The 25,000-nt window shown below is 35.2% G+C and overlaps 2 protein-coding genes and 1 long non-coding RNA gene across 6 annotated transcripts in view; 1 reads left to right on the plus strand and 2 right to left on the minus strand.

The window, feature by feature from the left end:
- Positions 1–12,764, plus strand: part of LOC144972805 (uncharacterized) — a 35,872-nt gene extending 23,108 nt beyond the window's left edge. Inside the window, exon 3 of the long non-coding RNA XR_013645432.1 lies at positions 12,627–12,764. This is a non-coding gene — a long non-coding RNA (uncharacterized LOC144972805). The remainder of the gene's footprint in view (positions 1–12,626) is intronic.
- The window catches only part of LOC144972801 (choline O-acetyltransferase-like), a 241,606-nt gene that overhangs the window by 153,192 nt on the left and 63,414 nt on the right, over positions 1–25,000 (minus strand). The gene's annotated exons all lie outside the window — the stretch shown is intronic.
- The window catches only part of LOC144972803 (vesicular acetylcholine transporter-like), a 21,711-nt gene continuing 14,372 nt past the window's right edge, over positions 17,662–25,000 (minus strand). Inside the window, exons 2-3 of one of the 2 annotated variants that reach the window (XR_013645431.1) lie at positions 19,132–22,912; positions 17,662–18,885 (exon numbers count right to left, since the gene is read on the minus strand). Coding sequence is in view for 1 of the 2 variants with exons in the window: in XM_078914461.1 (XP_078770587.1) it covers positions 20,795–22,567 (1,773 nt within the window). In the remaining variant the exon portion in view is untranslated. Of the gene's footprint in view, positions 22,913–25,000 lie in introns of both variants that reach the window. The other variant, XM_078914461.1, reaches the window with a different exon arrangement.

The raw sequence follows: 25,000 nt of genomic DNA on the forward strand, positions 1-25,000 counted from the left end.
ATTCCCATCAATTACTTTAACTATTTTAAAACTCGAGCCCAGTTAAGTTGTTTGCATTTTCAAAAAGAAAATCTTAACAGAAAAAAAAAGAAAAAGAAACTTGTAAAAAGTTGCAACATCACAGTGGAGCAAATTGGAACTTCCGTTTACATATTATTGACAAGGGGAGATAAACGCTGTGACCTTTGCTTGCAAACAGAGCAGCTTTTTGCCATCACAGCAGCGGGATCATTCACTGTGATCGATACACACTTATTGAGGCTTGTCTTCCTTATTTAACCAGTTAACTGCCATAGTCTGGAGAAACACGTATTTAAATATTTGGCCAGAAAACTCGTCCTTCAAAATCCATCAATTTAAATTACCCTCATCTTGGCAAAAACTCTCAAACGTCGGACATCGCAAAGTCATAGGTTTGAGAGTTTTTGCCAAGATGAAGGTTATTTAAATTGATCGATATTTGAAGGACAAGTTTTCTGGCCAAAATTATAAATGCGTGTTTGTTTGTTTTTTCAAGGCACGGCAGTTACCTGGTTAAAGAGGGATCTTAACATAGTGAGATTTTCTTTTCTTTAGATGTTATTATTAGAATGCTATGACTGTGGGATACAAAGCGTTCTTTGATGTGGAACTTAATTGATAATTGTTGCGATAGCATGGAATGTCATTAGGCGAGCTATTTTAACATAAAACTATAGTTTTTACTGGGACATATTTAATTGTATAGACAAAAGGCTTGTCTTTAATTGAATGATTGTAATTTCCGAAAATGAAACCAAAACTATTTGCAACTGACAATGACGTAATGAATATTAATGTGATCATTAAACTATGAGATATCGCGTCAATATGGTATTGTGTCAGAATGAATTTGACAAAATAAATTGAGTCAAGATGGTCAGAATTTTACAATTTTTAATTTTAAGAAACAAAAACTTAATTTTCAAACTTAAGCACCAGATATAAATGGTCACAATTGCTCTTTTATTCGTGTATGTGTTTGTATTTATGTAATATGTGTGCGAGTGTTTTCTTTTAGGGATTTTAAGGTGCATGCAACAGTGTAGGTCGTTTCAGTGTCGGTAAAAGCTGTAGTGAGAATTTTTTTAAGGAGTGGATTAACAAGGCGACAAGTTCGGAGGCATAAGGATAGTTAGGTGCAACGTGCACAGATTATCAAGTCTGATAAACGAATGGAATTATTTAACATTTTTATAATGCAATATTTTACTTTGGTTTGAGAATGTTTCCATTACAACAATGGGCCCAGATAACAATTTGGCTTATCAGAACTGCTAATAAGTACATGTCGGTCAGGAACAACACCTCCCTACCGGTGTCTTGTCTGAGCTGACCTCGCTCAGCCAATAGAAGGAGAGATGATTTACATTTCGCGACAAAAATATATCCATTAGTAAGATATAAAGTACAGGTTATCAATTATACAAACAAACATAAATTACCCATCGAAATGAAACTTAAGGTGATCTAATTCCTTATTGGCGTAGTTCTTAAAAAACGCTGACATTTCTCGCAGATCTTGAAGAGGCGTGGAGAGAGTCCCAAATATATACGGTCCTGAAAATAAAGAAAGGGCACGTGTCCAGGTCGAGCACCGGTCTTTGAAGATTTCGAAGACCCCACCTCTTGTTGACGTCAAAACCGCATAATTGAAGAACTCCCTGGAAACCAAGTTGTCAATCGTGTGTACGATTTTGTATATTTGAATTAGATCACCTCTAAGTCTTCTGTACTTTAAAGACGGAAGTGAAATGCGCTCCAATCTTTCCTTATAAAACAGATAATACAATTCAGCGACAGGCTTAGTGGCCATCCTTTGGACGTTCTCCACGGCTATGGACTGTCTCTTATACATTGGGCTTCATATGCAATTGGCATTTCCAAAGCGGGTCTCACTAAAGTCTTAAATAACGTTAAAAACATAGTACAATCGAAATGTGAGAAACTTCGTTTTATCATTCCAACCAACTTATCTACTCTTTTAATTATATCATGAATATGTCGATTAAATAAATTTGAGAGTGTGATCAAATATCACGCCAACATCCTTCTCTGAAAACACTTCAATCAAAGAATTATTATGTTCTTCATCAGTGAAATATATATTTTTGGATTGTATTCTCCAATATGTAACACGTGACATTTGGAAATATTAAAATTCAACTCCAAATCCAAGCAAATAAAGACAGAAGATCGTCCTGTAATATTTAACTGTTATGCGCAGTGCTGTAATTCTTTGTGTCGTCGGCAAATAATTTACACGTGGGAGGTCATTGATAACGATCAAAAATAAAAGAAGACCCAAAACAAGACCCTGGGGAATCCCGCTGGTAACTTTCTTCTTCTTCTAGGTTCCATGCCTGGTCCAGGCTTCGGATACTGCATGAATTATCTCTCTCCATTCCTCCCTTTCTCTTGCTTTTTCAAACAGCTCTTGGATTGTTAGGTTGGTGAAGCCCTTCAGTTGGTCTATGAGTGTTTTTCTTTGTCTCCCCCGGCGCGTTTACCAGGTATTTTTCCACAACTTGCCAGGTATTCATTCTTATCTTTCCTTACTATGTGTCCGAAAAAGGATAGTTGTCGATCCGCTATTAAGGGCATTAGTTTCCTTTGTTGGTATGTTTGTTTTAGCACTTCTTCGTTCGTTTTGTGTGCAGTATACGATATTCTCTGCATCCTTCTCAAACACCACATTTCAAAAGCTTCAATGTTCTTTTGTGTTTCTGCATTTGTAGTCCAGCTTTCGCATCCGAATAACAAGATTGGCCACACGTAGCACTTCAAGACTCGGAATCTAATCCCGAACGACATCTGCTTGTTTTTCAAAATGTTTCCGAGGTCCATGAAGGCCTGTTTGGCTTGAGTTATTCTTGCTCGTATGTCTCGGTTACATCTTCCATCTGTTGTCACTATTGAACCTAGGTATTTAAAACTTTCTACGTTGGTAAGTTGCTCGCCGTGAATCGTTATATTGCAGGTGTTGTTGTTTTCGGGGTTTTTCTGTATTACCATGCATTCCGTTTTGGTGATATTCACTTCCATTCCCTTGGCTTCACTATCTACTACCACTTTGTCGACAATCTTTTGAAGTTGGATTTCTGATGTTGCAATGAGTACCGTATCGTCTGCGTATCTTATATTATTTATGTTGTGACCTCCTACTTTTATTCCCTCCATATTAGTTATGCCCCTCATGATTGTTTCTTGGTATAGATTAAACAGATCTGGTGAGGCAACACACCCTTGACGGACTCCTTTCTTAATAGGAATGGAATTTCTTGTAGAGTTTCCGATTTTGATAGATGCCTGCTGGGTGTAGTATAATGTTTGCATGAGTCTGAGGTCTTTCTCATCAGCGCCAATGGAGTGCAGTTGTTTTAGTATTTCTTCGTGGCGTACTCTATCAAAAGCTTTTTTGTAGTCGACAAAACAGAGGTATAGTGGGTCTGAACCTGTATAGCTCTTTCACTTAAAACACGGAGGAGGTATATTGCGTTCCTTGTCCCTCTGTCAGGTTGGAATCCATATTGCTCTTCTGCGATTTCGGGGTTAATCTTATTCCTTAGCCTGTTGATAATTATACGCAACAGTATTTTGTTGATGTGGCTTATTAAACTTATAGTTCTAAAATTTTCGCATCTGACTGCACCTGCTTTCTTTGGTATTGCTATGAAAATAGAGTTACAGAGATCTTCTGGAATTTTCCCAGTGTTGTATATATTGTTGAATAATATGTGAAGTTCATCAATTGCTAGATCTCCTAGGCTTTTTAATACCTCTACAGATATTTCATCAGGGCCTGTTGCTTTACCATCCCTCATTCGTTCCATGGCATGTTCAATTTCACTTTTGGTGATGTTTGGTCCGCTTAATGGTTCTTTGAATTTCAGTGGTGGTTCATTTCTATTTGGATCATTGTACAGTTCGCCTATGTATTCTACCCATCGGCTTTCTATATGTTTCTTCAAATAGCAGTTCCCCTTGTTTGTTTTGGATACAACTTCCTGCTGCTTTGCTTTTCCTTTTCCCTGATAGTTCTTTTATTCTTTGGTGAGCTTGTTGGGGGTTGGGTTTGTATTCTCTTTCGATTTCGCAGCATTTCCAGTCTAGATAGTTCTCGTGTGCCTCGATGCATTTGGATCTAATGTGGTTGTTCAATGTTTGGTATTCTGCAGACCCTTTGTTGCATTTTCGTCTTTCTTCAAATAGGTTTAGAATTTCATTTGTCATCCATTCCTTTTTGCTGTTTATTTGAGCTATTGGTAAATGCTTTTCTGCAGTTGCTTTGACACACTTTTGGAATATATCAAATTGTTTTTCACATTTTTCGTTATCAGGTTCACTTTGGCTTTGTATCATGAGTGCATTTTCAAATTCTTCTCTCATTTTTGTTTGTATGCCATTGTCTTTGCATAACCTGTAATCCCTCTTTATTCTACCAGCTATTCTCTGAATAGCTTTAAACTTTATCCTCACTGTACAAACAACTGGGACATGGTCACTGTCTACATCGGCGCCATATGATCTTATATGTCGTGTTGTTTTCTTGTTTTGACATGGTTCCCTGTTCTTTCCATCTCATCTCTGCCAGGCCAAGAATATTTATTTGGAGCCGTTTCATTTCTTTTAGAATGTTGTTTAGTTTTCCTTTTTGGGCACAGGTCCTGACATTCCATGACCCAATTTTGGTTTTGTCACATTTGTTAAATTTATTTCGCCTAGTAACTGGCTGACGGTTCGGTGTGACCTGACGAACATCACGCTCCCAACCGAGCGAGGCAGCAGTCTTCCGTGAAAACATGCTCCCCTTTACGCTGTCACCGTTTAACTTTTTGGACTTATTCATGCAGTTAACTCGGCAAAGTTACAAGAATGGTTTGCCATTGCCTATTCTTGACGCCCTCTGCAGTTGGCCAGCTTGACCTGTTACCGTTCGACACCACGAGGAGGTTGCAGTAGGGCTTGATGATGATCTATCTTTGCAGACTTGGCATCATCCATTTGTCGAACGCTGGTAACTTTACAAACCTCCATAAACTCACCTCCTACCTTTACCCTTTGGGAACGATTACTTAAAATCGAGTTTATCCAATTCAACATGCAACCTCTTAATCCATACGATTTCCATTCTTGAAGCAGCCTTAAATGTCGTACAGAATCAAACGCCTTCCTGAAGTCTAAATATATAATATGAATATTTTCTTTTTCATCTATCATGATAGTAAAATTGCCCATCACTTCAATACGTTGTGGAACGATTATTTATAAAGCCATCTGGCTGGGCCTGAACAAGTCGTTGCTTTCCAAATAATTCAAGATATAATCTTTTATGAATGATTATATTAATTTGCATGTAATACACGTGAGACTTACTAGTGTATAGTTACTTGAGTCTCCTTTATCTCCCTTTGCTGTCACATTTACCATTATCCGATCAAATGGTAGAACTCCTTCGGTAAACGATTTGTTAAATATAATAAACAATGGTGTAGTTATTTCTAAAGCCAATTCCTTCAATGTTTTTGGAAGGAGATTATCAGGTTCCAAACTTTTTAAACAATTAAGCCTGCGCAGTTTTTTAAAGATGGCTTTTTTATAAATCACTACATCCGACAATGACCTGCTATTGCTTCTATAATTGATATTAGGTATGTTATCTACAGTTTCATCAACAAAAACTCTTTAAAACGCTTTTGGACCGCCAGGTCCAGGATCAGAGTCCCACTCTGAGCGCCGCAATGTTGAGTCCTTGGATAAAGGCTCTTGACTCACATACTCTCACTGACAAAAAAAAATATGATATCGCCTTACATTCGTTATTTCTCGTCCTACAAGATAACTTTTTGTTTTTAGCTTGGGATCCCTTGTATAACGCTTTGAGCACTCCGTGAATATTGCGCTATACAAATTAAAACCAAAACATAATCACATAGCTAGCGGTCAAAAAACAATGTCATAGAACCGAGTAACGACAACTTTATTCATTGTAGAGAAAGATGCATTGTAAGAAAAGAACATCGTCTCTCATAATTTCTAAACAAAAGAGACTCTCTTTCATTGTCTGCCTCTCGGCAAGAGACCCAAAGTAAGGTCTATTTTTCAAAAATCAATCTTATTCCTAAAAGTTCACAAGGTTGCTTGGAAAGAGACAAATGATGTTGAGAAGGAAAATGTACAACACGAGTTGATCTTATCGATTCTCTCGAAAAGATTGGGGAGTCCAAATAACTGATGTTTTGTTTTGGTTTCAACATTTAAATGTAACACGTCGTCTCAAAACGGTATTATGTCGGAGTTTGTAGTTTGTTTTTAATGGTTTTACGGTGTTTGAGACGGGATCCAATCGAGGTTAGTATTGTTGTTAATTCTCTGCCGGATTCAAATTGTAATGTAGTATTTGATGATAGGTATCTTATGAGCTTCACGTGATCTTTGTCCAAGATTGAGCCAAGGATTGATAACAACTTGGTTCTACATATCGAAAGCTTGAACTCATATCGATTCCAAGTATGGTAAATTCTTAGCGTCCAAGTAATTCTGATAGATTACCGTTTTGAGGCGAAGGGGAACGAATAAGTAAATGCAGTGTCATCAAATGGAGTTTTAGATTTTTTATTATTGAAAAAAACGTCTTTTGTTTTTTTTGTTTGATATTTTGGCTATAAAATCAATACATTTTCAATTTTTAAAATTCAGTAAAAGATAAAAATGACATTAATGATCGTACATTTTACAAGAAAAAAAAGAAGCTGATCAAAGTCTACCAAGACCAACAGATTAACAGATTATAGAAACGTACATGGTATATTTTCTTCAAACAAGCAAAAACTAAACAGAAAACGCAGTATTCATTTTATTTTACAAAAACATTTCAAAGCCCTTTTATTTTTTTAGGTTTGAATTCAATCTCTTTTGCTCTTTCTGATTCAAGCAAAAATGTGTGTTTTAAAAAGAACTAGATTGCAGTGCCCGACATAATTTGTCAATTTCCCAGGCGTGATATTAATTTACGTTTTGCAGCACACCCGTAATTATCACGTGATCATTTATATTTAACCAGCTACCTACCGTGCTATGGAAAAACTCGTATTTTACAAATTTGGCCAGAAAATTCGTCCTTCAAATATTGATTGCTTTAAATTATGACCCTGATCTTGGCAAAATCTCTCAAACCTGGTTAGTTTGAGAGTTTTTGCCAAGATAAGAGTAATTTAAGTCGATAGATATTTGATGGACGGGTTTTCTGGCCAATTTTTTAATTACGAGATTTTCCAGACCGCGGTAGTTAACTGGTTAATCAGAATAGTGGGACATTTCTTGTGACGTGAACACATTATCAAACAACGATCCACTAACATTACGTTTGTTTTGTTTTTTAACATTGTGTAAATGCTGCTGCTCGAAGCTCGAAGAAATAAATTGAAATGTGAAATTGAAGGTAAGCTTCAATATACGAAAACAGATAAAATGGACGTTTCGGTTTTCCCCTTTATCAACAAAACACCACTTCAATGGGTGCACGACATCCAAATCGTCGTCCTTCATTTCTGTCACACCGCTAAACAACATAGGGAGGCAGAACTGATACTTAAACTGAACACACTGTCACCTCACGGCATAAACTCGAGACTGAACCTATTTCATATTATATTATACTACCTTTATCTCCATCTTTTAAAAATGGATTTCAGCATTTTTTTAAAAAATAGAATTGAAAAATAGTATATACCGCCTCTTACTTATGTGAGTAAGTCTTTTCTTTCAAATTTTTTCCTTTCTTTTGTATTTACAAATATAGCATATTTTAAGTAATTTTCTTCTAATTCTGACACCGTCTAACACTGTAAGCAAGCCACACCACTGCCCAGGTGCAATCCACCAGTGTGTTCAGTTTCAGTTCATTCAAATTCTCACTCAGCCACAAAGAAGGGATCCTCGCGACAGAAAGACATTCGAATAATTTTCTATTCACACTTATTAATTTAGTGAGACAATTTGCAAAACAAAGAATATTATCTGACACAAGAGCCTTGAGCAAGCTACCTCACCCAAGTGCATGGGTCAGAGTTCTAACATGTCATGGATGATACATTTTCAAATAAAACCGAAAAATATAAATGTTTAATTCAAGTACACAGAGAATTGCTAAGTTGCTATAAATACAGTACAAAATCAAGTAGAACTTCTAACAAGTTTAACTCTCTTCAAAGACGTCCTCGTTGAAACGATGACAAACATACACATTTTTATCAATTTTACGACATCCTTAGAACGTCAAATAATATATACCAATGTAAAATAAACAACATAAACAGAAACAATAGCCCTTTCATCGTTGTTGTTGATAATACAATTAAATGGTTAATTCAAATAAATAAATAAATAAATAGAAGTTGTTTTAGACGGCATCATTTTGTATTTTCAAAGGGCCTGAAAGGGACGACTGAAACACAAGTCAGAGAATTCAATAACAGAAACAAAGTTTTGTTTTAAATTGTTGTATTTACTTCATCACAAACAAATTATATTCTGACAATTTAACAATCAAGGGAGTGTGGCCAAACTATTTTGGGTCTTATAGCCTAAATTGATATAGTCAAGATATAATTTTTTTAAATATCTTCTGGAGCCAGCGTAAACTCTTTTCCATAAAAACAAAGAAATATATATGCTGTTACTTTAAATTTAAGTTAAGTTTTCATACTTCTGACATGTGCAAGAAGGTCAAGGATTCATTCATGATGCCCGAACAAGCAAAATGAGACTTACCGTCTGTCTGCTTAGTCTTTGTAAACTCATAGCCTAAAGCTGACTAAACAATTACGCCAAAATTCAAGTCCAGGACCACAGAAAAAACAAAAAAAACAAAAAAACAAAAAAAAAAAAACAAATCGTGAGTTGCATTCAGAACTTCAACCAATGGGATTATATGTTTGATTGATATAATTTAGTGAGAACTACTGACAAAAATGGCTGGCTAAAAACAATAACAAAGACCTGAGTGACGTCTATTTCGTTATGTCAATTTGTTAACGAAGGCGACGCTTTCGACTCTTTTAATCATTTTTTTTTTTGGGATCACGTGAAAATTCTATTTATGACCTTCCGCGTTAATTTGGTGTTTTGTCGGAATAATCAATAAGAAAAGAATTGCCAAAATTAAGAAATTTGATGGATTTTTTTTTAGTTTAAGAAAAAACGTCCACTTTTCTCAATGAAGGTATTTATTTCAAAACAAAGTTAATAATGTATGCTTAAAATTAAATTTGAATCATAATAATACCGCTTTAATGCGATTGGTCACATTAATCGTGATATTTTGTTGATTTTTTACTATAGAATTATTGTTTTCTTTTCATTTATTCATTTTATTTTTGCAGACCACACTTAAGATGGATATGTGTAGACACATGGAATACATTGAATTATAAATGATGTCCGATACGATATATATATATATATATATATATATATATATATATAGATGTGTGTGTGTGTGTGTGTGTGGGGGGGGGGGTGTGTGTGTGGTTTGTTGTACTGTTGTCATTATTTTGGAGACTTTCAATGCTTCTAAATCACATTGTTATACGCACACACTTAGAATCAATAAATATAAATCAAATAAGAATTAATGTGCCATCCAAGCTGAGGTCTTTTACATCAAGTCTTAAATTTAAGAGTGATCACTGAATGGATTTTCAAAAATATGAATGTAAAAAAATGTCCTTCGCAACTGTTTATAGAGATTATATATACTCACACAAACATGCACACATAAACATATACATGTAAACATACGCGCAAACACACAAGCAAGCAGGAAAACTAACGCTCACGCACGAATGATTTTCGGTGATTTTTAAGGGTAGGAATGTGTTGAAATTGCTTAGCAACTACGCCTAAAGTAAAAGTGGCCCCAAAAACAAGATAATCAAACAAAGATTTCTATGTCAATAAAAAGTATGTTTTCATGAAATAACAACGGAAACACTGCTTCACTAATTACTAGTTCGTGATTAATTGACAGGCTATTTATAATGTAGTATTTCATTTGAACTTCGATTACAGAGCTACAAGAAATACTCATTATTCTGTCGTGCTAAAAAAAATACGGAATAAAAATTTGGGGCAGAAAATTAGTCCTTCAAAAATCGAACGATTAAAATCATCCTCGTGATGGCAAAAAAAAAAAAACAACAAAACTCTCAAACCTGGGACCCAGGTTTGAGAGTTTTTTTCCAAGACATGGGTCATTTTAATCAATCGATATTTGGAGTACGAGGTTTTTGGCTAAAATTTTTAATTCGTGTTTTTTTCATAGTACGGCAGTATCTATATCCACATAGCTTATAAAGTATCAAATTACATGTCTTTGAACTATTGTTTTATTGTTGGTTTTTAAGGGTTTTACGGCGCTTGCAACACATTTAGGTCATATCAGCGCCAGTAAAAAGGAAGAAAATTGGATAGTGAAAACATTATAGATGTACAATTAAAAGGACTTCAGGAAAAAAAAAAAGAAAGACAAAGGGGGACTGGTTCAAATAAGGAATAGATGTAGATTCCAAGAGCATGTTATCAGTGTATTTAGTTTGAGATCACCTAAAAGTCTCACCCAGACACCAGCTCAAGATTCCACTAAGAGGAATACACTCAAATGTTTACAAATCAAATGTTAAATATAAAAAAAAAATAACAGTACATAACAGAGAGATGATTTACAGTGAAAAAAATATCATCTCCCAAAACTATAACTTTACATTCGACTATTTCCCTCCCAGCCAAGGACTCCGACAAGGGTCAGGACAAAACTAAGTAATCTCATTCCAAGACAAAGACAGAAAGCAATTGGAAAACAGGTATAGGGGTATAGCAGACATAGCAAGTACCTCCCTGCCCACTATGGGAAGTTGGGAGCCCCGCCCAGTGTCTGAATAAAATACATAATATACCATAATATATCACGAGTAAACGTTATAAAAGACTAAACTATTCACTCACACGAAACAATTCTATCTACCAACAGCAATAGAAAATAGGTGAAGGTCTCTCTCTCTCTCTCTCTCTCTCTCTCTCTCTCTCTCTCTCTCTCTCTCTCTCTCTCTCTCTCTCTCTCTTTCTTTCTTTCTTTTTTCTCTCTCTCTCTCTCTCTCTCTCTCTCTCTCTCTCTCTATCTATCTATCTATCTCGCTATCTATCTCCCTCTCTCTCTTCATCTCTTTCTATTTCTCTCTGCGTGTCTCTCTTAATCTCTCTCTTAATCTCTCTCTATCTCACTCTCTCTCTTTATATATATATATATATATTCTTTGTTTTCCCACCTGTATTTCTTTGTTTTTGTTCTCCCTCGTCCCTTTTTTGTTCCTAAAACTATTCTTTTATGTCTCTCCTTCTTCATCTTTTAGACCTTTATTTTCTCCTCCTTCTCGTCTTCCTTTTTCCATCCTTCCATCCTCATTTGTTCCTCCTTTGTCTTGTCTACTTCTTATTCTTTTTCTACTATTTTTCACTTTTATTTCTTCGACACATGCTCTCTCTCTCTCTCTCTCTCTCTCTCTCTCTCTCTCTCTCTCTCTCTCTCTCTCTTTCTCTCTCTCTCTCTTTCTCTCTCTCTCTCTCCGTATAAATATATATATATATATATAAGTTATACAATATCAACGTCTCCCATAAGATAGTCACCGTTTTGAGTGGAATATTCTCAGTGTAATACCAACCTTATTACTTTGTGGATTAGTATCCACTTTCATTTTGTCCTCCAACAAAAATAATGTGTGCCAAATGTGGTACATTCTGATTAGTTCATTAGACAGGAATTGATAATGCGACCACCCACAAAACCTACCAATTGTGAGGCTTTTAACATAAAGACAATTTAACCCGGAGGGTAAGTCATCATTAAATGTCAATAATATAAGCCAAACAATAAAAGAATTTTCTTTATTTTTAATTGAGTTTTGCTCAGGTCTTAAACTGTTTTACTGATTGCAATCATCGCAATCAATCGATTTTTCTGACCAAATTGCAAAAATTTATTTTGGCAACGATGTTATTGTGTCTTAATTATGGCTTTTAAAAACAGCCATATTGATCAAAACTTTAAAAATGTATAGTTGAGCCTATTACACAGATATGCAATAGTGATCGTTACACTTCACTAATCTCACTGCTTAGACAGAAAATGATGACGTGATGACCACAAAGGACAGATTTAATTTAAAGTCTAGTACCTGCAACAATTCTTAGATCATGCACATCAACGAAAAGGTAATTCGAAAATGAATAATCGATAGCAAAACCCGATACCAGCAGTATTTTTTTTTTTTAATATAGAAATCTGTTTTAAAAGGGAAAAAGAAAAATCAGCAGGTATGAACAATAGAAATTTCCAATAATTATTTAGTAAGAAATAATCATGACGTCATTTATGTGTTTTGATTGATGTGTATTTCGTTTTAGAAGCGCCTAGGATAAGAAAGGTGGTACTCAACACAAAAGAATGGTTGGAGAAATCGATAATTTGATGCTTTAACACACTTGAGTAACACATGAATGATAACAATGAAAACAACGGCAAATAATTCATTCAATTATTCCTTTCCCAGCGGAAATTATGACGTTAAGGACACCCAAAAATCCAAAATTCATAACTGTCGTCGGCATAGGATCCTACCGTTAGGACTGGGACACTCGAGTGGTTTCTGATACTTGTGGAAATACAGTCACGCAGAGAGATGTTTATATGGGGAAATTATCATCTCTCACGAAAATAAAATATACACGCTTACAAATAAACGTCTCTTTCATGGGAAAGAATTCTAGCCTAATTTCATTAGGAGAGAGAGAGAGAGAGAGAGAGAGAGAGAGAGAGAGAGAGAGAGAGAGAGAGAGAGAGAGAAGGGGGGGGGGGGTTAAAGATTATATCAAAATCGGCGGTTTATTAGATCTTAGGAGGGTTGAGTACATAATATGCATTCCATTCTGATATAGTTTATCAAGGCAGGTTTACCAGTTAACTGTCGCACTCTGGCCAAACTCGTATTTGAAATTTGGCCCGAAATCTGCCATACTCTGGAAAAAAAAACATATTTTAAAATTTGGTCAGAAAACTCGTCCTTCAAATATCGATCGATTTAAATGACCCTCAAATGACCTTCGCGACTTCCCAGGTTTAATAGTTTTTTCCAAGATGAGGGTCATTTAAATCGATCGATATTTGAATGACGAGTTTTCTGGCCAAATTATAAATAATATGGGTTTCTCCAGAGTACCAAATAAATCTGGTTAACTGGTTAAGAGAACATGACGTTGGGATGCAGATCATTTTAAAGTAAGAGCAAAGAGGAAAAACGTTTTTATAATTAAATAAGCAAACTTTTCACTCTTACATAGCACATTTTAATAGTTCCATTACACTCTCTGTTCTTCACAATGCTAAATCTATTCTCCAAGCAGACTATATTGAACCTAATTTTTAGTTAATAAAACTACTTTTTGCGGAGACAATGTTACCGGCCAGGTACCCATTTTACACATGATTAAAATTTATGTTTAGAAAATATGACCAAAAAAGAGTCGTCTTCGATGACTCAACTTTGCACCTCTACAGCAGGACTCCACCTAGGATTTGCAGGTCAAACGCCGAGTGTTATACTACAAGATGATTTTTAAGGGTAGGAATGTGGCCTGGGCAAAACCGTTCATTCATCTCCCTCTGGGATAGAGATAGCGATCCAATTTACATAGAACAGGGCAAAACAGGTATAGTAGAAGTTTGATTATGCTATTTTCTTAGCACTTTTATTTAAGACATACTGACAAACGAACTTTATGTCTTAAAAAAAAAATCCAAACATAAAATTACTCACAATGTCTCATTCAGTGGAAATATTTTGGGTATTCGATTCTCTGCTATCCCTGCTATTTGATAAAAGGATTACTAGTTTAATAACAACATGTAATTCAAACAAAATAAATAGAAAATCACAGATACACCGTATATAATCTTCATCAATTATTACCCAATCACAGCTTTGAAATTATAATATATATTATAATTTAATGTACAAATGTGTTTGATATATGGAATTCATTCAATACAAATAAAACCAATCAATAAATATCAACAAAAATGTGATTCAATAGCTCTCACAAGATATCTTGAATTCACAAAACAGAGAACAGTATGAGAGGACGACTACACTGCTTTATTCTGCCAAAAATAAAAACTTGTATTTAAAATTTTGGCCAGAAAACTAATCTTTCGAATATCAAAGCATTAAATAACTTTATCTTGGCATAAAAACTCTCAGGCCCGAGACTTCTTAAGTCATAAGTCTGAGAGTTTTTGTCAAGATGAGGACCATTTTAATCGGTCAATATTTCAAGGACGAGTTTTCTGGCCAGAATTTTAAATACGTGTTGTTTTTTTTCCCCCGAGTACAGCAGTAATAGCTTCGGGGTAAATAATTCAACTGATATCAAATTCAATGACATCCAACTAAGAAAAAGTGCTATAGCAATACAATGTTATTTCTTTGGTAATGAATACATGGCATGAATGTTTTGAGAGCTTTCGGGAGCTTCACAGATGATGACTTGACGGGATTTTACAGTTAAACTCTCACTCCACCTCAAGTGTGTTGTTTTACAATAAGGTTTTGGTTTAATTAGAAAATTGTTATGGTTTTGTCAGAAAGTAATGGACAAAAATGCTAAAAATAGCTTTAAAATTAGAATAAAAACTTAACATTGAACGTTTCGGGCTCAAAATATTAATTCGGTCAATATAAAAAAAACAGTTATATATTAATGTCTATTTGGATTCAAAGTGACGCATTTTTTGTTATTTGTTGATTGAAGAAGGGTTTTGAGCCCGAAGCGTTCCAAGCTTGGTATTTAGTTCTTCTCTGATGTGTTATATTAATTGTGTACATTCCATCATCTTGGATTTCACATTAACTTTTACCAATCAGCATGTGGTAAGATATTTAACAAAAATTGCAAGTCATATACTGTCAATAGAGAACTGAGTTGGTTGGACCTTTGTCAGAGGTATAGGAATTTCTTTCTTCAACAAACACAATGAACAATATTATGAAAGTGCCAGTATGGTTATCAAAGCTTGAGTCCTGGTACTTACAAGTTTATGTTAATTTACTTTAGCTTTAGTTGTTTACAAAAAATAAATAAAACTGCAATATGAGACATCCCATTGCGCTCCGTTTACTCAGTGAACCGCAAGGTATTGTTCCATCTCTCTCTCTCTCTCTCTCTCTCTCTCTCTCTCTCTCTCTCTCTCTCTCTCTCTCTCTCTCTCTCTCTATCTATCTATCTATATATATATATATATATATATATATATATTATATATATATATATATATATATATATATATATTGAATCGTGTTTGATACAAATATGGTACGAAAAGTGCTCGACATGTAGTAATGGAGCGAATTATTATTTAAAATATTTACCACAATGTTTGGGGCAGTCTACATCAATGTTTCAGGCTTAATTTGCCATCTTTGTAGAGTTGAAGCCGTACGTTTTTTTGTGGGTGGTTTCTAAATGTGGGTTCAGAAAAAAGAATGTTCTCCATCGTAGATTCTTGACAAATGTTTCTGTTCTTGCTATTAGTGATTTAATGTAAGATTTTCTGTTGCAGGTAGGGATATTCTTTGTAGAATATGGGAAAGTAGTAGGTCTAAGTTGTGGCGTGGTATCCATTTTGTGTCTAAGAGTGCTCAACGGTGCGGAGCTGTGTATTGAATCGTGTTTGATACAAATATGGTACGAAAAGTGCTCGACATGTAGTAATGGAGCGAATTATTATTTAAAATAGATGGCAAATTAAGCCTGAAACATTGATGTAGACTGCCCCAAACATTGTGGTAAATATTTTAAATAATATATATATATATATATATATATATATATATAATATATATATATATATATATATTTATCTATCTTCTTTTCTCACACTCCTTCCCTTTCTCAAGCTCTCCCTCTCCTCCTTTCTCGCCCCCCCCCCCCCCCACTCTCTCTCTCTCTCTGTGTCTCTCTCTATTTCTCCCCTCTCTCCCTCTCTCTATCTATCCCTCTATCTCTCTATTTCTATATCTATCTATCTATCTATCTATCTATCTATCTATCTATCTCTATTTCCCACATTCGACAGAAAGACGTGTAAAAATGAAACAATCGCCATTGTATGAATATTGATTTTCCACTCATTTCAGCAAAGTAAACATTATAACTCTCTCAATGATTTTCCTGTGTATCCACAAACGTGTCGATATAATCGAAAAGTTTAATAGATTAGGGATCAAAAATTATGTTGATGTTATTTGGATTTTAACCCCTTACTGACAAGTTAAGATATAACTCTACCATGTAGACCAATATAAATGTTTTTGCCAAGAGAATTGTGACTCGAAATTCAGTAAAGTCGATGTCGCATTGCTGGTTGACAACATGAAATGTAGTTATTAACAAGATAAGTAATGAATACTTTTGGTTTGAGAGAATGGCAATCTATTTCTGTTTTGTTTTTTGTTGTTATTTTTTATTTTGTTGTGTTTTGTTTTGTTTTGTTCTTAGACTTAAAAATTACGATAGAGTTAGCCCAATTGATGTGGTTATGATGTTAAACGTCGCAATACGTTTATAACATCGCAGCCCTTAAGTTAAGAAAGATTCATACAGAAGCACAGAACACCACAAGAAAAGAACAACAGACTCAGGAGATAGAAACCCCTATCACCAGCTCCAACCAACTGCCTGCACGCACACACTTGTTAGTGTTTCAAATCCAGGCATGGCAATAGGATTTAATTATAATTTATTCTTCAAACGTATTTTCAATTATCAGAGTATTCCTGTTTAGCAATACAAATCCTTGATGAAGTGTTTACTGTCTCAAATCATTCATTAAATGTGGTTTAAACACAGGTGGAACGTATTCGAATGCTCCGCAAGTAATCGACTCCAGCGCTTTGTCATTTCTTTTGTTTTCGCCTAGCAATATCAATATACAAATCATTTTGTATTTCTACTGTGTATCTCATCGCAATCGCTTTGCAATATTATGGAAAGTAAGATCAATCGCAATAGAACGCCTTGATATGCCTTTTGTTGCATCATTATATGTCCTATCCTTCCTGCATGTGTATCGCCTTACTACGTCGACCAGAATTCTATCTCCGTCCTGTTCTAGTCTGTTATTATAGAAAAGCTGTTTGCAAAGTATTATCAAGCATATTACAATGACTTGCTTGATTAATACCAATGTTATCTATTCACACACACACAGACACACACACACACACACACACACACACACACAAAAGGATTTTCTAAATTTCCTGAACTGTAACAAATAAAACGTAAACATAATCACCGTAACAAGTCTTGAATGACAACTTCTTCACATCAGCTTCTGTCATCCAACAGGGTCTACAATAAGGCAGTTCTGCTGGAGTTTTCCATTTCTTTAAGAAATTGAAATTATAACTTCCTGCTTTGTTTTGTCTACGACTCTGGCCCTACTTTATTAACATGAAGATTTGAGATCAATGGCGACAGTTTGTTTGACTTTTCTTTATCTTATTATAAATATTATTATCATTATGATTTATTTTTTAATGTAATATTGTTAAACAGCAAAACGACATTTACACAACTGAAAAAACAGAATGGAATTATAATGATTTGACCTACCCACGTTTGAAAATAGACATAAAAATGAAATTATTCTAGAATGTTCCCACGTATACATAGGGTCTCTATTTATTCAACTATCTGTCTGTCAATCTGTCTGTCTGTTCATCTGTCTTTCACTTATTTATTTATCTCTAATTCTCTCTCTCTCTCTCTTTCTCTCTCTCTCTCTCTCTCTCTCTCTCTCTTTCTTTCTTTCTCTCTGTGTGTGTGTCTCTCTCTCTCTCTTTCTTCTTTCTTTCTCTCTTTCTCTCCCTATTATCTCCCTCTCTCTCTCTCTCTCTCTCTCTCTCTCTCTCTCTCTCTCTCATTCACTCTCTCATACACACATACATACACATACATTTACGCATACAAACAAAAGTCAATACTTTGATTAATTATTTACACTCTCAAGTAATAACAATTAATAGAAAGGTAAAACAAACTATTATATCGTAGTCAGTCGTAATTTGTCTGGCATTGGAAAACAACAGAAATTGATTATTCTTAAATATCACTCGTGTAATGTGTTTCAAACAATCATTCCCAAACATGCATTTCTTTATAAATAACACAGATAAACTAGTAAATTATTTGCGAGTTTTACAGTTTTCAGTTTTCATTTTATGATGATAAAATATTCTCAATTGAAACAATGTAAACAAGCCCAGCATTTAAAACGGTTTACATTTTTATAAACAAGTTCTTTTTTCTTGCAGAACGTGATTCGTTGGGGTTTTTTTTACCTCAACAGTTTTAAATATTTCAACATAGTCACAGCTCAGTAATGTTATTCGTTAATCTATGTATATAATAATTATCTTGAAATAAATAATCGTTCTCTTCAACAATCGAAAAACACGACCAATCATTTCAAAAGTAAGAAAAAAACGTATCCAAAGTCCCATTGATGAAATTAATACTTATTGTTTGTAAAGCACCCATCAAAGTTTGCCTGAGAAAAATAAACCTTACAATGGTATAATAATCCGAAACATCAGTTAAGGGGCAACTCTAGACGGTAAATAAAACCCACGAAATGACAATTTAGAAGAAGAAAATCGAGATGGATAGGAAATTATAAAACCTCAAATCAATGGTACTCAAGAGCTCTTTAATCGGATCCTCCAAGTTTTATGACTCGTAAGCAGTTAACTGCCGTACTCTGGAAAGACGTGTATTTAAAGATTTAGCCAGAATTCTCGTCTTTCAAATATCAATCGACTTAACCGACTCTCATCTTGAAAAAAAACTTTAAAACCTGAACCCTGACAGGTCCCAGGTTTGAGATAATTTGCTATGATGAGGGTCATTTAAATGGATCGATATTTAGAGAACAAGTTTGTTGGTTTTTTTTGCCAAATTTTTAAATACGTGTCTTTCCATAGTGCGGCAGTTAACTGTTTAGCGTTTTGTTTGTCTCTAGGAGTTTAAAAACGCTTGTAGTGCTTTGAGGTTATGTCAGCGCCAGGCAAAAGAAACGTGATAGGAAATCAACGCGTTGTACAACGACAAAAACGTTTTGCGTTTTAGCGAGAAAAGTTTTAATTCAAATATCAATGGATCACGACGACCCCTAGTTGTAAAAAACTGTAAAATATTAGTATTAGACTACTTATAAAGAGAGTATGAAATGAACTTCTTTGAAGCCTCGTATCGTATGGCTTTTGGGCATGTTGAGTATCATTTTAATCAAGCGACATTTGAAGAAAAATAGTATGTGTATTGTCAGAGTAGGGCATAATAGAATACAGATTTAATGATTAAGCGTCCAAGAAAGATGAAGAAGCTTACAATCAAAATAAAGCAGAAAAAATAACCCACCCAAATGGTAAGCGTCAGGTTGGAAACGGAAACATGATTTTGTCTCCTTACAGAAGAGAAGTTTGAATGTTACCCTTTCAGCGAATAGTCTATCCAAGTCGATGCCCAGTCAAAACCAGGCAGTTTCATTCCACATACAGGATCAAAAGCAACATGAAAGTGGACACATGCATTTGAAGAAATGAAGAGACAAAAATTTTAATTGACCGGCTCATATGAAAGTCTAAAAAACACAAATTTAAAAATCTGGCCTGAGAACTTTCCCTTCAAATATTGATCGATTATAATGCCGATTAAGATTTTCAAAAACTCTCTAACATGAAACTTCATTAAAGTCCGAGGTCTGAGAGATTTTGGCAAGACGAGCATCATTTGTAATTAATCGATATTTGAATGACGAGTTTTCCGGCCAAAATTTTGAATATGGTTTTTTTTTCTTCAGAGTTAACCTTCTCCAAATCAATACCCCATTTTGTATCACAAACCATACCAAACAAATTAGTAATAGTAAGATCCACATTTGAGTCTTAAATTCTACAACGTACTCAGGTTTTAGTCGGCGTGCTTAACTCGATTTGAGTACCACAACAATACTGTTCATGATCGATAAGACTTTCTAAGTGAATGACTAGTCATATCCTATAGTAATTATTTCCCTTTATCCCCAATTCATATTGCTATTAGATGTACTTTATGTGATATTTGTCATCAATTTTGCAATGTATAACTAATCTAAATCGGCAAATTATCATGCTTATCATCTTCCATGATATAGTTAATCTAATATCTTTGTTTTCTTTCACTCCATCATTATCGTTATCATAGTCATATTCAGCAATCATTGTCATTAAGTAAGAGTATACTACAGTTAACTATTTACCGGCGATTTCCAATACAAATTTCTCCCATCATTTGTTCATCTAGATCGAAACGTCTTTGACTTAGAGAGCAATTACAGTTATGTGAATTGGGCTCCATCGTCCCACTATAGGTAAAATAGTAAAATCTAATCTCAGTTTGATTATAATTCGTCCCCGCCTGTAAAAGGTTAATCTCCTCATTTTCATTATCCTCACATTCACCGTTATTGATCTCTTAACATCCATTTGTTTCTTACTTTGATACATCTCATTCTTTTTTTTTTCTTTACGTTCGAATAGTAATCTTCCTTCCCATTCGTTCGTCTTTCTCTCTGGTCAAAAAAGGACTCAACTATAATGGGCTAACGTATCACCCAATATCAATGAAACTGGTTGTAGAAGTTGTGAGTATTGTCTTTGTTGTAAACGTATTCCGGTTCCGTTGGGGGCGGGTAGCAATCTATCTCATTGCTTTTTTGGTTGCGAATTTTGAGGTGATTGGCAAAGTTGTCCGTGTGATTGAGTCGTTCAGGTTTCCCGTTCATTCCGCCATTTTGTACGTACGTGTCATAGCCTTTAGGTGGAGGATCGTCAGTGATTAGAACTTCATCGTCGTTGTCGAATGGTTTATAAAGGTAGATGTTACGGAGAGTGATCAGCAGAGGGGCGTACATAATGTTGCTAAGAAAGATAAAGACGTTAAGCCACATGAAACTCAAGGACTGGACAATACTGCCGGCAACGATAGGACCAAAAGCGTATGCCAGCGAGTAAGAGATGTCAGCAATAGCGTAGACACTTCCATAAACACTGACGTGCCTCACGTCCACAAGATATCCCAAGGTAGGAAGGAGTGCAGTGTCCATTAACGCGATTCCAAAACAGAGAGCCATGATTGGGACGGTGACTGTAATGTAGTGTTGACAAAACGGAATGAAAAAACAAAATGTTCCTTCAATAGTGAGCCCAATGAGAGCCATCAGCCATTGGTATCTTGGATAAGTCCTGGCGAGACGAACCGTCAAATAAACTCCGCAGACGTGTGGGATGAAAGCAGGGAGCCAGACAAACCCTATCTGCCACTCATCTGCCCCCATGGTTTGTTTCATCCATAAAGAAATAGTCGGTTCTAGGAAAGCCAAAGACACGTTTGCCATTGCAAGAGCTCCAGCCACGACGGCGATGTAAGGATCCATCAGAAGACGCCATATTGGTGTTCCTTTAGGACGGTCTTCTCCCGTTAACATTGACCGTTCAAGTCGTACTGGCTTCATGACTAAAATCATCAAAACTCCGTCGATGAGGCAGAGCAAGGCAAGAAGCAAGAATGGAGCTGTTTTGCCAGTGAACTCATACAATATACCTCCAAATGGTGGAGCGACTAAACATCCAAAAGAAATGAAAGCCAGTGCGATTCCAAGAGCTTGGGTTCTTTCTGCTTCTTCCGTAAACCTATCCGCAATCATTGCCATTCCGGATGTGTCAGCAAACGCTGACCCGAGCCCTTGAAGACTTCTGGCTAAAAATAGAACCGCGTAGCTTTCTCCAAACGCAAATACTGATGTGGATAAGAACATGATTGTCAGTCCTATCATCATAGGAATATCGTATCCTATTCTATCTATTAGTCCTCCGCTAAACGGGTTTACCAAAAGTTGAAATATAGCTTTAGATGCAAATAATACTCCGATGGCAAAACCTTCATCACCATAGGATATAGGTGGAGGTGGCACGGGAATTTTTAGCAAGTAAATTCTTTTGTCTCCATCTTTAACATGATAACTTGTGTTGTGATGATTTGGAACTCTATGCACCCCGTCAACAATCTGTCCATCTTTTAATATCTTCGAGGCATCTAGACCCTTTGGCACGTAAAAATACTCGGTCACACCGAGCGGGTGGTACGTTGTGGCCCAATTGCTGTAGTTACTGTTCCAATATTTATACATGTACTCGGTTCCACTTTCAGTTTTCTTGGCAAGGAAGTTTGGAATGATAGGCACAATCACCATGTACAACATGTTATCAAGCAGTAAAGCGATACACACAATAACGAGTACGAGTCTTCTTTGAGATTTAGGATCCCGGATCTTGTCCTGGAATCTGTCCCAAAGACGGATGAATCGGTCTGGAACTGACGCCGGAAGCTTCATGTTTCAGAGTTTAACGTTGCAGCTACGATACCAAGCTACTCCTGTTTGTAAAAGTTAATTCCAAATGCACTTTGTATAAAATTCTTTCGAGAGTATTATTGAAATCAAGATTAAAAAATACAAATAAACCGACACTTAATTAATACTCAATTTATCTTGGGTTGTCGTTGTACGACACCTGCAGCTATATATATTTTCCTGCAGATCTGTAGTTTAATCGTAACTCCTTTACCAGCATTTGAAATTTTTTGATACTTATTTCACATTGTAAGTATCTAGATGATGCTCTTTCGTATGGAGATGAATCAAATATGTTGGAGGCCTGTTCTTGATTTCCAGTGTTTTCTGAAAAGAGGTGGATTAAATGATTGTGTTAGTAGACAAGGGGTGAGAGGTTTAGAGACAGAAAAAGCGATAGGAAGTATTTTTAACAATACTATAGTGGTTTACAACATGCCTACGTCTGATATTTTAAAAATGATGCAACTTATCGTTCTGGATTAATGTTATAAAATACAAACCCGTGAATAAGCGCATGCAAATTAAAATTCTAGATTAGCGTCAAACAGTTAAATGTCGTACTCTGGAAAAACTCGTATTTAAATATTTCGTCGAACGATAATATTTGAAGAACGAGTTTTCTGCCAAATCTTTAAATACGAAATTTTCCAGAGTACGGCAGTTAATTGGTTAAATAGGTAACAAAAGAAAGAACAGCATGCTATCTTAATTATTCATCTTTCATTATCCATTGTTGAATGTCTTTTCTTCTCTTGACTATAAATGTGTTTCTCTCCAATGTATCTCATATAACACCTTCTCGGTCTAAGACTGACGCTGGTTTAATTTAATGTTCTAGAGTATATCCATCGTGCTGTTTTTCCTTAGGACAGACTTTTTTGGATCATTCAAATAAGAAGAAAACTTTTGAACGTTTTGGATAAATATTTGAGATTTTGGGGTTTAAATTCATTGAGAAAATACGATTTTAAAATGTTATTGACTGGAAGTGCTCACACAAGAAATAGGTAAGCGTTAGAACAGACCCATGCATGCATGCATTATCAAATGGACCAATTTTTCTAAACCGGTATCAAATCAACAAGGCTGGCGCTGGAAGAAATAAAGTTGCAATTTAACTTTAAGGCCAGAAATAGAAGATTGTACGTTTTTATTCCGAGTATTTATATAAAATTAAGAAACTAGGGAGCAGGCACCGGTGTAAGATAAAGATCAGAACAAGTGGGTATGAAAGGCACCAAACAAAGCAAGAAAGGAAAATACAAGAAAAAACCATCCCCAAAAAATCAGTCTATCTTCGAGGTAGACTGATTTTTTGAGATATTTTTTTTTCTTGAATATTTCTTTCTTGCTTTGTCTGGCACCTTTCATACGCAGTTGTTCGGATCTTTATTCATAGAATAGTTTTCTCAACTAATAATAGATGGAGCAGTGCTACCAAAACACATTTGATTAAAAGAAAATTCTTAGGAGTTTATTTTTATCATGGCTGTCATTGCAATCTATAAATCACTGTATTGTCAATAAAATTTCCATTACAAATCTCATCGCTTTGCTCTTGCTATATTTCAACATTTGTGAAAGCGGGTATAAAAGAGAATAGAGATTAAAAAGTACGGGTGTTGCTACAATAGGAGGAAACGTGAAAAATAGATAGTACACAATTCCGAACCAAGTTCGTTTACGTGTGATTCATCAGTTGCTCTATCGATTGAGTCGCGTATCATATTTATTTGTTGTTTCCTATCCCCTTATTATTGGATGCTTGAGAGTGGCGTCTGGTCATAAGGATCAGAATTCACCAGAATTCAATCGAGTTTTTATTTGAGATAGAAAATGGAGATATATATGTATTATGTCAAAATTTGCGATGATACTTGAAATCAGTAAAACAGAATGCCGGTGACAAAACTAATCTTAAATAAAGGACGATCTAAATGACAAGAAGTCTAAAGTCAAATTGAGCAGTTAAAAATAAGAAGTTTAACGGCGCCTGCCATTTCCAAACCTACTCAAGGGAAGGACGTTCACAAGACAGAAGCCAACAACTATAGACATGTAACTTCAACTCACTATAAGCCGACAATATTGTGTGTGTGTGTGTGTGTGTGTGTGTGTGTATGTGTATGTCTACATATAATATTGGGTAGTTTTGTCATGAAGAGTATTTTTTGTCTTTTTTCTCAAAACATGGCTATGTTTCTTATGGAAGAAGTTGCTTTAACAATCGATTCACGGTATCAATGATTGTCTAAAGTCATAGCTAGAGGGAAACAACACACCATAAGGGATACCAACAATTATAGTCATGTAACTGCAACTCACTATAAACCGACAATATTGTGTGTGTGTGTGTGTGTGTGTGTGTGTGTGTATAGGTGTGTGTATGTGTGTGTGTATGTCTTCTTCTTC

Source organism: Berghia stephanieae, chromosome 5, assembly GCF_034508935.2.
Source record: "Berghia stephanieae isolate SIO BIC M18660-M18661 chromosome 5, UCSD_Bste_1.3, whole genome shotgun sequence".
In the NCBI taxonomy this organism is placed as follows: Eukaryota; Metazoa; Mollusca; class Gastropoda; order Nudibranchia; family Aeolidiidae; genus Berghia; species Berghia stephanieae.